This window comes from Podarcis tiliguerta (assembly GCF_965153285.1).
Source record: "Podarcis tiliguerta genome assembly, chromosome: 14".
In the NCBI taxonomy this organism is placed as follows: Eukaryota; Metazoa; Chordata; class Lepidosauria; order Squamata; family Lacertidae; genus Podarcis; species Podarcis tiliguerta.
In genome coordinates, this window is record NC_139547.1 from 44,389,538 (window position 1) to 44,404,781 (window position 15,244).

At 47.4% G+C, this 15,244-nt stretch overlaps 1 protein-coding gene across 7 annotated transcripts in view; it reads right to left on the minus strand.

Moving 5' to 3' along the window:
- The window catches only part of ARPC1B (actin related protein 2/3 complex subunit 1B), a 23,747-nt gene extending 8,895 nt beyond the window's left edge, over positions 1-14,852 (minus strand). Inside the window, exons 1-7 of one of the 7 annotated variants that reach the window (XM_083413683.1) lie at positions 13,967-14,035; positions 10,152-10,397; positions 3,480-3,554; positions 1,545-1,649; positions 1,093-1,315; positions 586-693; positions 192-398 (exon numbers count right to left, since the gene is read on the minus strand). In XM_083413683.1, the coding sequence (XP_083269809.1) occupies positions 192-398; positions 586-693; positions 1,093-1,315; positions 1,545-1,649; positions 3,480-3,543 (707 nt within the window). In that variant the 5' untranslated portion in view covers positions 3,544-3,554; positions 10,152-10,397; positions 13,967-14,035. Of the gene's footprint in view, positions 1-191; positions 399-585; positions 694-1,092; positions 1,316-1,544; positions 1,650-3,479; positions 3,555-10,151; positions 10,398-11,570; positions 12,041-13,803; positions 13,881-13,966; positions 14,093-14,740 lie in introns of those variants that run through there. The other 6 variants (XM_083413686.1, XM_083413684.1, XM_083413689.1 and 3 more) reach the window with 6 other exon arrangements.
- Positions 14,853-15,244: the final 392 nt, after the last annotated feature.

Genomic DNA, 15,244 nt, shown 5'->3' on the forward strand with positions numbered 1-15,244 from the left:
TTAGTAAGCTACAGGGCCCATAATTCTTTGGGGGAAGTCGTGTGGGTTTACACAGGGGCTGAACGAGCATGGAACAGATCTGCTCAAGAGTCTCAGGATCATCTCGTCCCAAGGAAGCGAAGTCCCTGCAGCCAGCTGGGCCAGGCCAGTTCATGGGAAACTCTGAACCCCCACCCAACAGCCCAACTTACGCCATCTTCTTGTTGGCATCCGCAAGGCAGATGGTGCTGTCGTGGCTCACCCATGCCACACGGCTGCCACTCCCAGAGAAGCAGATGCTGTGGACCCAGCCGCAGCTGCTGCCCGACTCAAACATGAGCTCTCCAAATGGCATCTTGGATCCCCAGGGGGTTGGAGAGGGCCGCTCCTCAACCTCTTTGATGTAAGCAGAGAAAATCCTACAGGGCAGGAGGGAGAGGAGGGAGGGAGGGGGAAAGCATGTTACTGGAGGGTCTATCAAAACTAGACAAGGAGCAGATCCGGTCAAGGCCTGGAAGGGAGACTGTCCAACAGGCCTCCCCCCCCCCCCGCCCCAAACACATTCTGAAGTCACACGTTGGATGCAATCCAGGATATCTGCCTCACCTGCATTTGAAATCGCAGGATCCAGCCGCCAAGAGAACGTTGTTAGGGTGCCAGTCAAGGCTAAGGATTGTCGATCGAATGGGCTTCTTGATATGTTTACAAACCCACCTAGGAGAGACGGCAAATATGAGGGACAAGGCAGTTATCATGGCAAGCGAATAAGCAAGCCTTTCTTATGAAAAACACAAATAAGTGAAGAAGCAGCTGAGGCTTTGAGCAGTTCACGCTCAATGCAGGAAGGGGTCCAACGCAGGCAAAGCTTGATTGGGTCAGGGCCACCAAATTCCATATATAAATCCATTTATAATGGATTGAGATTCCTGCCTTGCAGGGGAGCTTGGACTAGATTACCGTCCCTCCCAACTCTACAATTCTATGATTCTACTCTTCTTCGGATGGGTGGGGTATAAGTAATAATTTATTATTATTATTATTATTATTATTATTATTATTATTATTATTCCTCCTCCTCCTCCTCCTCCTCCTCTGCTCCCTGGCGAGACTCACCAGTCATTCTCTTGCTCAAAGTAGCAGATGGAGATGAGCCTCGAGCCGCTGCCGACCGCAAACTTGTTCTCTTTGGGAGACCACTTCACGCAGCGAGCAGCGCGGTTGATCCGCAGAATGACCAGCGTCGGCTTCCACACGTTGCCCTTCAGGGTCCACACATAAGCGTTGCGGTCTGTCCCGCAGGTCACGATGCGGTTGCTGTCGGGGGCCCAGTCAATGCCTGCAAAGGACACCACAGATCAGAGGACCAGAAGGCAGGCCTCGATTACAAGGGCTGCCGAATTTAACAGCGGATTCATCAACAAATAAACAGTGTTTTGTTTTTTTAAAGAAGGCAATGGAACAGTTAGGTAATGTTAGGCATGATGGCCTTACAGGGGTTATGGCTCTTTAGAAAGGTTGTGTGTGTGCCGTTTCGCACACCAGAAGAGGAATCGGAAGGTCCTCACCTGTCACCTGCCCGTTGTGCTCCTTCAGCTCATGGACTTTGCTCCACTTTGTCCCGTCTTTCTTGTAGATGTGAACTTCGTGGTTGTTGGGACAGATGGCAAGTTCTGCGGAACAGAAGGCAGGGAAGAGTTTGTGCACATATTGCGTATTTCGAGTTCTGCCAAGCTTTCGGAGGCTGAGGGCACATTTGGGGGTTTTGGGGATGTGCCCAGGACACCAGTCACAAATGGTCAGGAAGGACTTTTGCCCTGAGCTGTTAGGTCCCTTCCAGCTCTTCCAAAGTTATTTAGCTCCTGACGCTGCTACAAAACATGTGGTTCTGATTTGCAAATGGGCCATGATTTGAAGGGATGCATCTGTTCATGTGAACTAGCCCTAGGAAAAGGTAGAGAGCAACATCTTCACTTGGGTGCTCTACAGCCTCTTCCCAAGTACCCGAGAGCCTCTTTTCTCTTCCCACCTCCCCTTATCTGGAAAGGAGAGGCTGCGTAACACACCACACGTTTAAAGCACATGGCTCCCCCCCCCCCAAAAGAATTGTGGGAACTGTCATTTGCTAAAGGTGCTGGGAATCGTGTCTCAGGAAAGGTTAAGCTTTGGTTCCCGGGAATCTCTAGGGGGAAGCCATGTGGTTTAAATATGCTTCAAGTGTTGTTATGTTTATATTCCTGGGGATATATATATACTGCAAATCGAAGCAGTTCTTTCAAAACCCTACATCTGGGGAGCAGGAAGTCCTGCTAGCCGCAATCCGCCAGGGCGTTCTGCTGACCCACAAACAATGGCTGTATTCTCTCTCTCCCCCACCCTCCCACATCTATTCATGCCATGGGCAATCGCTCACATTCTCTTCTCTTGCAGTTGCTCCCAACCGAGGATTAGATTTGCTGCAAGAACCAGCAATCCAGGTAGTCCCCAGTTAGCAGGTCAGTTCTGTGTCCAGGGCAGCTGTCTTCCAGCTCCATCTGATACGCAGGCTGAGACCTCACCTGCCCGCGGACTGTCTCACCAGAGTGGTGCATGCTCTGGTTATCTCTCACTTGGACTACTGCAATGTGCTCTACGTGGAGCTACCTTTGAAGGTGACCTGGAAACTACAACTAATCCAGAATGCTGCAGCTAGACTGGTGACTGGGAGCGGCAGCCGAAAACACATAACACTGGTCCTGAAAGATCTACATTGGCTCCCAGTACGTTTCCGAGCACAATTCAAAGTGTTGGTGATGACCTTTAAAACGGTCTCGGCCTAGTATACCTGGGGAAGCGTCTCCACCCCCATCATTCAGCCGAGACACTGAGGTCCAGCTCCGAGGGCCTTCTGGCAGTTCCCTCCCTGTGAGGTTGCAGGGAACCAGGCAGAGGGCCTTCTCAGTAGTGGCCCCTGCCCTGTGGAACTCCCTCCCACCAGATGTCAAGGAAATAAACAACTATCTGACTTTTAGAAGACATCTGAAGGCAGCCCTGTTTGGGGAAGTTTTTGATGTTTGATGTTTTATCATGTTTTTAATATTCTGTTGGGAGCCACCCAGAGTGGCTGGGCAAACCCAGTCAGATGGGCAGGGTATAAATAATAAATTGTTGATGCTGTTGTTGCTATAATTATTAATACTCGCTGCCCCTGCAGCAGGGGGGTGTAGACCCTGTGGTCCTCCACCAGCTGCTGGGACTCTCACCAACCATCAGCCTCAACCAGAATGGTCAGCAGTTAAAGGATGTTTCTGGAAACAACTGGGGACATTTTGTTCTGACGGACTTTTCCAGCTGGATGAATGAGTCTCTGACATAGGTACCCGTTTCGTGTTGTTTTCAAAATATTTTTCCTGGTCTCAGTGCTTCTGGTTTTTTGCTATTTTTACAATGCATTGCCTTGAGACGCTTGTGTGGAAAGTGGCTACTAAAATTAAACAGTCGTAATGCAAAAGGAAAGGGCTTACGGGTTCTGTCCTTGTTCCAGGCATGACAGCTGATTGGCTCCAGCAGGAAACTCTGATAAGCCATGGCTTCTCAACCTGTACAGAAAAAAACAGTTAATGTTTCTCAAGTAACATATTTCAAAAATGTTAAGGTTGGCTGCAAGTCTTGTGGCCCCTTACCTGGGACCAAACCCCTTTGAGCTCAAAAGGGCTTAATTCTGCATAAGTCCTTTTGAGCTCAAAGTTTATAACAGGTACAAGATTGCACTGTAAATGTATTTATTTCTTATCCCGCCCTTCCTCCAAGAACCTAAGGCAATGTAAATGGTCTCCTCTCTACCATCCCTATTCTTTACCCCCTAACAACCCTGTGAGGTAGGTCTGCCTGTTTACTAGGAGGAATTTGGAACAAACTGCTGGTGAGTTTTCATGACGATTAAAAAAAATAAAATCGCATCTTGCTGTATATATGTCAAGGACTGAATTTAAGAATGGAAAAATGAGAAATGGAAATTTCCTTTCCTTCCTAGTGACGAGAGGACTTAAGTCCACTTTAATTGCACAGACCTAAATTTCCCACTACTGTATGTTCCTGGGTCCTTCCTGCTTAAATCCTGGCAAACTCTTCGTCTTACACCCAGCGGCCTTTGGCTCAGAGCGACTATTGAAAGGGAACAAGGCGGTTCTGATAACCTTTCAAAACAGGAAGCTTGGCTTGAAAGAAAGAACAGATTTGAAGGGGCTCGTTAACTTTCACTCAGCCAGTTCCCACTGCTTGACCAAGTCAGACTGGCCACTAGGGCAATCAAGGACAGCAATTCATTTCCTTTGGTGATTGTATTAAATAAGCCATATTGGCAGGAGCAGCTACGGTGTAGCATCAGCCTTCCCTAAGCTGCTCTCCAGATGTTTTGTACTACAACTTTCATCAGACACAGCCCACCATGGGCAAGAGCAAGGGAGAAGAAGAGGAAGAAGAAGAGTTTGGATCTGATATCCCGCTTTATCGCTACCCTAGGGAGTCTCAAAGCGGCTAACAATCTCCTTTTCCCTTCCTCCCCCACAACAAACACTCTGTGAGATGAGTGAGGCTGAGAGACTTCAGAGAAGTGTGACTAGCCCAAGGTCACCCAGCAGCTGCATGTGGAGGAGCAGGGAAGCGAACCCGGTTCCCCAGATTATGAGTCCACCGCTCTTAACCACTACACCACACTGGCTCTCAAGGGAGGTGGAAGGTTGTAGAATCATAGAATTGTAGAGCTGGAAAGGACCCCAGGGTCATCCAGTCCAACCCCCTGCAATGCAGGGATCTCAGCAAGACATCCCTGACAGATGACCATCAACTCCAGCTTAAAAACCTCCAAGGAAGGAGAGTCCACACGTCCTGAGGGAAACTGTTCCACTGCCGAACAGCTCTTACTACCAGAAGTTCTTCCTGGTGTTTAGCCGGAATCTCCTTTCTTGTAACTTGAAGCCATGGGTTCGAGTCCTACCCTCCAGCCTTGTGAAAGGCTGCCTCTCGCTGACTTCACTCACAGCACACTTGTATGCTTGTTTACTCAGGAGTAAACCCTTGCCATCTTCAGTGGGACTTACGGTCCAGTAAGGTACATGTAGGATTACAGCCCGTGTCGTCCTGCTCAGAACGACTTCCGCCCACGAGAATCCTTAGCGTGTGTGTATAATTAGAAAAGGAAGGCGGAAAGAGGAAACAGCTGCATCTTGACAGAAAGCAATTTGACAAACGCCATATAAGGCTAGAAACAGACCCGACAGGAAGAATCAAAAGTGGAATCGTAAGAGACAATTCTGTGGGTGGTGTAACACCAGGTCTGGGCTCCTCAGCTGGGTTCTGTTCAGTCTTGCTTTGTTCTAGCAAGAGGTTGTCTGACTGTGGCCAGAGGAATGGCATAAGCTCCAACCAGCTGGATCATGGAAAGGTTGTGGAAGGGAAAGGAGTCGTAAACCTCCTTCATCAGCCCTCGTGGGAAGGGATGGGGGAGAATTTGCCTGTAGTTCATATTTATAGGCAACCTTCGCTAATTCACACTTTCCAAAACAACAGATGAACTGAAACACCGCCCTTCCTTCGAAAGTCACATCTCTCCGAATTTTGCAATGCACATCCAAGTCTACAAAAACACATACAGTTAATGCACATAATGGTGAATGTATCATACAAAAATGCATTGTATTAGGGGAAATTGCTTTGCAAAAATGCAGGTTTTTGGGGGGAGGAAATGGACTAAAATGCTGGTGAATTTTCATGAGCACTTTTTTAAAAAAGAAGAAGAAGAAGAACCACAGACTGATATGAAAATGTGGAGAACTGAAGAATGGGAAAGCAAGAAACTGAAATTGGCATATTTGCCAATCCCTGCTTGTGGATGTTTCAGGAAGTGCAGGCCACTTGTGAGTGTGGCAAAAGTCAATGCAGCCAGATCCCCCTACCCATCTTTCCTCTGGGCAAGCAAGAGGGATTTTTCCGCAATTCAATGACACATTCCAATCAGGTGAAATCACCAGAGACTGCTGCTAGCAGAGCCAAGTGTGGTTGGTGTCTTTCAGGTGTGCCTTCCTGCCTGTCCTTGCCACATGAGCCCACTAGAGGGCAGCTGGCCAAAGGCCTCCTCACACCTGAACTCAGGTGTGAGCTTAGTTGTTCTGCCTCCACCTGGGCTCAAGCTTGCATGTTTGGAAATTAAGCAAATATTGCAAAGACGCTTTAATAAATTGCCAGTGGAGTAAGAGTTTTGCATGAGTTTTTAAAGCTGATAGAGAATTCAAAGTTGCTTCTACTTTTCTTTATTTTTGTTTCTATGTTTAAAAAATGCTTAGTATTTGATGCTGACTTCTGTATATTATTTGATTATTTCTCAGTATTTCATAAAAATAGCTTTTTTTAAAAAAAAAGTCTCAATTGCTCTCCTTCATCTATAGGAGACTCTGCCCTGTAAAACTGTGCCCAGATGTTCTCCTCTACACAAAACAGTGACAAGAGCAGCAACCATTTCTGGGGGGGAAAGGAATAATCTTTACACAACTTTATACAAGGCATGGTTTGTCTGTCTCCAGTGGGAATTATGACCAATATCTTCCAGGCAGTGAAGTAATCATAGCTGCCAGACAACAAAATGTATAGGGTACAAAATATGATGAAATCTCTACCCTACCCAATCCTGGAGGCTTGTTTGTGTGTAGGTGGAGAGCAGATTTATAGGGAAGGATTCCAACTCCTATCGGCCTCAGCTAGCACATCCAATAAACAGGAAAGGGCTGTTGCTCAGCGGTAAAGCAGGTCTCTAGCAGAATGATCCACCCTCAGAGGAGTCTCTCCATCGTATCTCTGCATGAGTTGCTGGAGAATGTGATGGGCTTGGCTGAGTGTTAGTAGCTGTAGGGGGCAGGGAGCTGCAAGCTGGATGAGTTTGCCCAGTGTCAGCCAAATCCCTGCTGGCTTGGATATGCAAAAAGCATGAGTTGCTGATCTCCTTCCAACCAGCCTCCACTGGGGGCAAGTAATTCTCTTACCTTCCTTGGAGGTTTCTAAGCAGAGATTGGAGGGCCATTTGTCATGCATGCTTTAGTTGAGATTCCTGCATTGCAGGGGGTTGGACTAACGGTCCCTTCCAACTCTACAATTCTATGATCATCTGATTAATTAGACTGACAACATAATTGACTGCCCTCTAGGAGACTCCCACTGCGTCTCTCATTGAGTCACACTTCTGGTGGACCCATCTCCCTCCAGTTGAGAGAGAAATACCCAGATCAATAACTGACTCAGAAATATATATACACACACACACACACCTCGGGTTACAGGTGCTTCAGGTTGTGCGCTTTCAGGTTGCACACTGCACCAAACCCGGAAGTACCAGAATGGGTTACTTCGGTGCTTGCATGCTTCGGCTTGTGCATGCGCAGAAACACTAAATCGCGCTTTGCGCATGTGCAGGAGTGCCGAATCACAACCCGCGAGTGTGCAGACACGGCGTTGCGGGTTGCGAACGTGCCTCCCGCACGGATCACGTTCGCAACCCGAGCATCCACGCTGTGCGTGTGTGTGTGTGTAAAAACAGGCTTCTCTGAAGGCAGGAACTTTCTCCCTTTTGGTTTAATAGAGGACTGCCAACTTTAATGCTGAAAAAAACAGCATACCTCACCTATCAGAAATTTGTGCAACCTTAGTTCTTCTCTGGAAGCAGAACCCAATTGGGCCAGAGTGCCCCCTACAGGGAAAAATGTCTCCTGTAGACTTTTTTTTTTTTGCATAGAAGCATGAAAATTAATCACTTTTTGCCTTTTTTATTCCAGCATACATGCTATTTTTAGCCACATCTGTGCTTGTGATAGAGTCGAGTCAGCGTCTAGCCTTCCCCTACAGAGCTTGTTCACTACAAAAGCACTCCAATGCGTTGGCACTGAGAACAGAACTTGCACATGAGCAACCATGCCATGCATTTCCCCATAACTAATTTTTAAAAGAAAGCGTGAAAAGGCTAGGCTGGCCACATATTCCAAGTGAAGATGAGCTGGTTGTACATCAGGATAGGAGCAAATAGTTGGGCCTAGGATAGCCAAGTGCTGTCTTGGACTCCCAACTCCCATCTCTCCTAGCCAGCATGGTCAATAGCCAAGGCTGATGGGAGTCATAGTTCAATGTCTAGAGCAGAGATTTCCCAACTGTGTGTCGCGACACGTTAAGTGTGTTTGGCTGCAGTTTGTAGATATGTCACATAAACGCTCCCTACACTCCTCCCGGGGCTGGAAAGGGCTCTGTTTAGCCTCCGGTTTGATAGTAAAACTGAATGACTGTGTCGCAAAATGATGCATGTCTATAAAGTGTGTCACCAACATGAAAAGTATGGAAAGTTCTGGTCTAGAAGACACCACACCCTGACCCCTATGGCAACCCAATCTCCTGCACCCCTCAAGACCGGCACCCCAAAGAGTCAGTTGAGTTGCCTTCCCTTAAAACGAACCTTTCATAGAGCTTGTGGCATTATATGAAATGCTCTAATGTGCAAATCCCAGATCCTTAATCTCCGTTAGGCTGTGTACACACTAGATACTTTTAAAGCACTTTCGAAATGCATTCCTTCCCGCAAAGAATTCTGGGCACTGTAGTTTACCCCGCAGAGTTAGAATTCCCAGCAACTCCTTAGCAAACTACAGAGGCCAGAATTCTCTGAAGGAAAGAATGTCTTTTGAATATGCTTTTAAAGTTATAGCATGCACCCGCAAGCAACAGCAAATATTAAAACAAAAGAATCTCATGGCATCTTAAAGGCTTGCCATAGCCAGTAGACCTACCAAAATTAATGGACATGCCTCATTCATTTCAACAGGTCTACTCTGAGTAGGCCTTAGCTGGGTAAAACCCTAATTTATTTTTATTTATTTTTTACCAGGGTGGGGGGTACTTCTGTAGACTAAAATCAACTGCAATACATGAATTACATTACATTTGATGGCTTTGATGACGTGGGCCTCTGCTAATGTTTTGTCTTTAAAGTGCCACATAGCTTTCTGCTGAGCTACTCCTTCCTTTTTTACTTTTTAAACCCACAGTGCTGAACACACACATTTTTTTTTAAGAACCTTGCACGTTGAGGAAGCGGCCCAGCCACAGCTGAAACACATCAGTCCTTGCTTAGAAATGTAATAATGCCTCTCAGCGAGAAACTGAGCCTGACTTCTCATCCTAATTCAAAGCAACCTTAAACAGGATTGTTCTAAAACACTGGAAGCTGCCTTATCCTAATTCAGACCATTGGTTCCTCCCATAATAATAATAATAATTTTTAATTTATACCCTGCCCATCTGGCTGGGTTTCCCCAGGTTTCCAAGTGTTGTCTGCACGGACTGGCAGCAGCTCTCCAGGATTAAATACAGGAAATATTTCTCAGCCCCACCTGGAGATGATGGGGAAGAAACCTGCGTGCAAAGCAGATACTCTTCTCCAGATTTTTGTAGGGAATAGACACAATAAGTCAAAAGGCATCCAACACACACACAAAAAAACCCAAGTCTTGCTCTTGGGCATTCACAAGACTTTTCTTTTTCAGAGGGGAGACTATAAAGTAAAATAAGTGAGGAGCAGGCTAATTTCTCCCCGCAAACGAGAGCAGCATTTTGCCTCCTATCTCAGCTTCTGAAAATATGCCAGGAACTAACTTTTTTAAAAAAAACGAAAACTGGAAATGGGGAGATTGGTAGGGGGAGCGCAATTGCTTCCTCATGGCTTGCGCGAAAAGCAGCTTTGATTTCAGGAAGAAGCAAAGGGAGGGAAAAACACCACCGACACCGAGTTTAATAAAAAGTTCTCCCGCTAGGGCGCAGCTCTCTCTCCGAGGGGCGCGCCTTTGAGGGGAGCAGTTCTCTTACAGATTCGTCCTCAGGACATTTTGCCCTCGCTTTATATTTTGACTTCTGCCGTTTCTGCAAGGCACCCGCTTTTGAAAACCGAAGTCGTTATAACGATAAAAACCTAAGGCGGGGAGAGGGCGGAAGGCGTTTGCCTCGCCTGGGGCGCAAAAATATCCCGGTGGCGCCGAGAGAAGGGAGTCGGGGAAGCGGGGCCGGGGCGGCCTGGAGCCCCGCCAGAAGCAGCAGTAGCAGCTCGCTCCGTCGAAGGAGAATAAGCCGCCGCCGCCACGTCGTACGGGCGTTTTGAGGGAGCCACTTACCTCGACGGCACCCGAAAGCGAACCGGGCGCAAAGCAGCCTGGCCTCTCCTGGCTGCGGGAAAAGGAGGCCCCGGCCGGCCGGCAGCCTGGTTCACGGACTCTGAGGCGTCGACGCAAACCGGCAGCCGCGCTTTTTTCTCTCCTCCTTCTCTGCTCTCTCCGACTTCCCCTTTTCTCCTCAGCTCGAGAGGGAAGGGGGGGGGAGAGAAAATGTGGCCGCCACTTCCTTGCGTGGGTGTGGGGGCCCTGCAGAGAGCGAAGAAAGAGGAGGGAGAGAGAGGAAAATGTGCTTTTTTCCTTTACAGAGAGGAGAGGAGAAAAAGCCCGCAGGCCCGAAGCTCACGCTTTGCGAAAAACAAATCCCAAGTTTTGCCTGAGAGAGAAGGAGAGCAAGACTTGGGCTCTTCCTTTAAGCCAGTGTTTCTCAAACTTGGGTTCCTATCTGTTGTTGGACTACAATTCCCATCATCCCTAACTAGTAGGACCAGCGGTCAGGGATGGTGGGAGTTGTAGTCCAACGACACCTGGGGACCCAAGTTTGAGAAGCACTCACGCAGCGGTTCTCAACCTGTGGTTCCCCCAGATGTTGTTGGACTACAACTCCCATCATCCCTGAGCGCTGGCCTTGCTAGGTAGGGGTGGTGGGAGTTGTAGTTCAACAACATCTGGGGACCCACAGGTTGAGAAACACTGCTTAAGCTCTCCGAAAAGTCCACACGCCTACAGCTGAAAGCACACAGTTTCCACCAGAGAATTACCAGGAATTGTAGTTTAATGGGTGCTGGGAATTGTTGCTCAGCACAGGAGGCAAACTAGAGTTCCCGGGATTTATTGGGCCAGGGGGTGGGGTGGAGAGAGGTTTGCATTTTTTTTTTTATTGATCTCTTACAACAGATGTGCTGCTTGACCATAGAAAACCTCAAAGCGGATTACAAAAAAATAAATACAAAGCCGTAAAATGATCACTGCAATCAATAATTGCATAATGCAGGAAGTTAAAACCGCAATAGAATAGAGCAAAATGAATTGAAACGCATATAAGCTTTCTAAACGTCTGGGTAGGCTTGTCTAAATAAGAACGTCTTCCGCAGGCACTGAAAGTATGTGCTTTAAATGTGCAATGTACTGTGTACATTCTGTGTACTTTAAATGTGCACATTTACTCTGCCCTCCCACCCACTGGTTTGGGATGTGGTGTACACATGGCTCAGACATCTAGCCTGCTTATTCTTAGGGGAATACTGTGCCTGGTTTCTCTGCAAAACCAGGTTCACTCCAAACTGAGAAGAAGGATAACCTTGCTACAGTTAATTTTTAATTATTTTTTACTTTGCTGCATTATATACAGCCTAAGGCTGCATACACACCATAGAGTTAAAGCACCCCCCCAAAGAAAGAATACTGAGAACTATAGTTTACTTCTCACGTCGCTGCAGATCCCAGCACCTGGAAACTAGAGTCCCCTTTCAATGTATGGTAATGTACACAACCTAAACATCCTAAAGGAATTGGCTGGCTGCTTACACATTGCTATGGCAGCCAGGAAGATATTGGTTATTTGGTGGGAGAGGCAAGAGATGGGAAATCTATAGAACATGGTCTACTTCAGTCATGGGCCCAAGATTTCCCGTGAAACTGGGTTGCACGTCCCCAAATTGAGTTGGCCTCAGATGTGAATTGCAGTCGCTCTGGAATCTGCTCCCTAGAGCAACTACTTTGTATTTTTGATAAGGCCAGTGTGACGTTAACATATATGAGAGAGTGCTGGAGGGGAAATAGTTAAATAGGTTGCACAGACTGGACCCAGGGGGGTGGAGTCAGGGGATCTATAAAACTAGTTCTGGGAGGAGTTGTTGGGAGTTGTGGGTGGGTAGTTGGTTGGATTGCGTGGGTTGGCTGGTTGGGAAAGGCAGTTGATAGAGAGACAGGGCAGTTGGTCCTTGAGTGTAAAGAGGAACACCGTTTGGAATGCTGTAAAAGTTTTGTTTTATGTCTGAAATAAAATACAGCAGTGCCTCGCAAGACGAAAAGAATCCGTTCCACGAGTCTCTTCGTCTAGCGGTTTTTTCGTCTTGCGAAGCAACCCTATTAGCGGATTAGCGCTATTAGCGGTTTAGCGGCTATTAGCGGCTATTAAAGGCTTAAGGGATTAGCGGATTAGCTGCTAAAAGGCTATTAGCAGCTTCGTGCCTTAGAAAAAGGGGGTGGGGAGCGGGAAAAAATCGCAGGAACTCGCAAGACATTTTCGTCTTGCGAAGCAAGCCCATAGGAAATTTGTTTTGCGAAGCACCTCCAAAACGGAAAACCCTTTCGTCTAGCGGGTTTTCCGTCTTGCGAGGCATTCGTCTTGCGGGGCACCACTGAACAGTCTTCTTTATGAATTGAAAAGCTGACTAAGACTGAAGTGATTTTACCAGGGAGGACCTGGTTGGTGGCAGTGGATTAGTGGTGTTCGGGTCAATAGTCCGTGAAACGACCGGGGGCTCCCTATGAACGCCACAGCCAGTCCTGTCCAGATTCCCCATACAAGTTTTATCCCAGGTGATATACTGCGCAACAACAACCCAACAGAGCCAACGACTAGGCTGACCGCTTACACATCCCCCCGAAAGAGAGACACAATTTTGTACAAAATGGGCATGTGCTAATTTATGGATGTGTGGATGCAAATTTAGAAATCATTGGTAAACTCTGAATGGGGAAAATAATTGCAGCCCATTGCAGACCAGGTAAGCCCTTCAAACAGAGAGGTAGGGAATATTAGATCCAGGGGCCACCTATCTAGCCTTTGGGAGACACCCCAGGACACCCTGTTCATTGACCCTGCCTCACACCCGCCTTGAGTGTATATGCCCAGCTGGAATGTATCTTTTAATTATGACAATAAACTAGCCATCTGTGCACCCACCTTTGCCTCAGGCCCCACCCACCACTGGCACCTTGCCCAGAAGGAAGTGAGGGGTTTGAGGCTGAGAAAGATTCCCACTTCTGGAAGACACTATCAAAAAGAGAGCTATATGCACACAGATGCTTCAGGTTACAGATGCTTCAGGTTACAGACTCCGCTAACCCAGAAATAGTACCTCAGATTAAGAACTTTGCTTCAGGATGAGAACAGAAACTGTGCAGCGGCGGCGCAGCAGGCCCCATTGGCTAAAGTGGTGCTTCAGGTTAAGAACACTTTCAGGTTAAGAACAGACCTCCAGAATTAAGTTCTTAACCCGAGGTACCACTGTACTGGCAAGCCAGATCCCACCCCCAGCCCCCATCTTATATTTGTGCAGCTGGTTCTTCCTGCCTAAGTGCAGTACATTTGTCCCTATGGAAATTCATTTTGTTAGTTTGGGCCCCATTCTCCAATCTGTTTGAGGTCACCTTGAAGCCCGGTTCTGTCCTCTGCAGCCTGGGTGACCCCTTCAAGCTTGGTGTCATCTGCAGATTTGGTGAGGATCGATCCCCTCCAATTCCTTCACCCAAGCCGTTTAAAAAGACAACTGAACCGCAGAATGTTTTGTGATCCAAACGAACAAATGGGGCAATCCCCCTGGCCCTCCGAGACAATGCTCCCCTCCTCCACCACCACAAACATTTTCTTCGCACAAATTCCATTTCTCTCTGTAGTTTTACCCAAGACTGCAGCCCCTGTAACCACCGTTTACGAGGCAGGAAGTCCAATTCATGCAACACAGTGAGGTCTTCCTTCCAACCGAAAGAAATCACACAGGAAGGCCAAGCTACTTAAAGCATTAATTTGAAAGAAAGCTCTCAGCTATCGGCAGAAGTTACATTCCCTGTATTGTTTCATGCGAACTCACCTCCCCGTAAACTAGCAAAATAAATGCCAAAGGTCTTCTCTGCAGGGCACTTTCTTCTCTCCACCCTGCCAGCTGCTGCTGTTCACTTCCTCCTCTGCGTTGGCCAATAGGCAGGACCTGCCCACCTCCTCCCCCCATCCCAAACCACCACTCCCTAGTCCACAGTAAAACCATTGAACAAGCGGAAATTGCTGCAGTTGCTAAACTTTGATGCAGCTCTAGGCTATGTGACAAGCACACAATATACTCTGATTCGGAGCCTCACGAAAAACTGCAGGGATCTTAGGTAATTAGTGGCGTTGCAGTAATCCCCTTTGGATTGGAGTTGGAAAAAAGCTTAAGAAAAGGGCACTCAAAACGATCAAGGGCATGGAGCAATTTTGCTATGATTACAGGATTTAGGACATTTTCATCATGAGAAAACAAAAGTAAGAAGTTTATAAAATTGTGCATAGAACTGTAGGTTTGGAGAAGACCACAAGGGTCCTCTAAGTCCAGGCTTCCTCAACCTCAGCCCTCCAGATGTTTTGAGACTACAATTCCCATCATCCCTGACCACTGGCCCTGCTAGCTAGGGATCATGGGAGTTGTAGGCCAAAAACATCTGGAGGGCTAAGGTTGAGGAAGCCTGCTCTAGTCCAACCCTCTGCAATGGGGGAATCTCAGCTTTAGCATCCATGATAGATGGTTATCCAACCTCTGCTTAAAAACCTCCAAGGAAGGAGAGCCCATCACCTCCTGAGGGAGTCCATTCCAATGTTGAACAGCTCTTACCGTCCAAAGTTATTCCTGATTGTGGCGTTTGCCTCCTAGGATGGGTCAAGGAAAGGGTTAAAATGGGTGTGATGTGATTGGCCAGTGAGAATGCAAGGGGGGAATAAAATATAGAGTGGGAGGTTTTGAAAAGTCAGTTGAGGTTTGTCAGTTGGGAGTTGAGGCTTGGGTGTTGGAGAAGGAAGAGGGTGGAATAGGCAGTGGGTTGGTTGAGTTGTATTGTGAGAGAGTGAAAGGAATTGTTAGGTTGAGGCAGATAGATACAGTGGTGCCTCGCAAGACGAAAAGAATCCGTTCCCCGAGTCTCTTCGTCTAGCGATATTTTCGTCTTGCGAAGCAACCCTATTAGCGGATTAGCGCTATTAGCGGTTTAGCGGCTATTAGCGGCTATTAAAGGCTTAAGGGATTAGCGGATTAGCTGCTAAAAGGCTATTAGCAGCTTAGTGCCTTAGAAAAAGGGGATGGGGAGCGAAAAAAAATCGCAAGAATCGCAAGACATTTTCG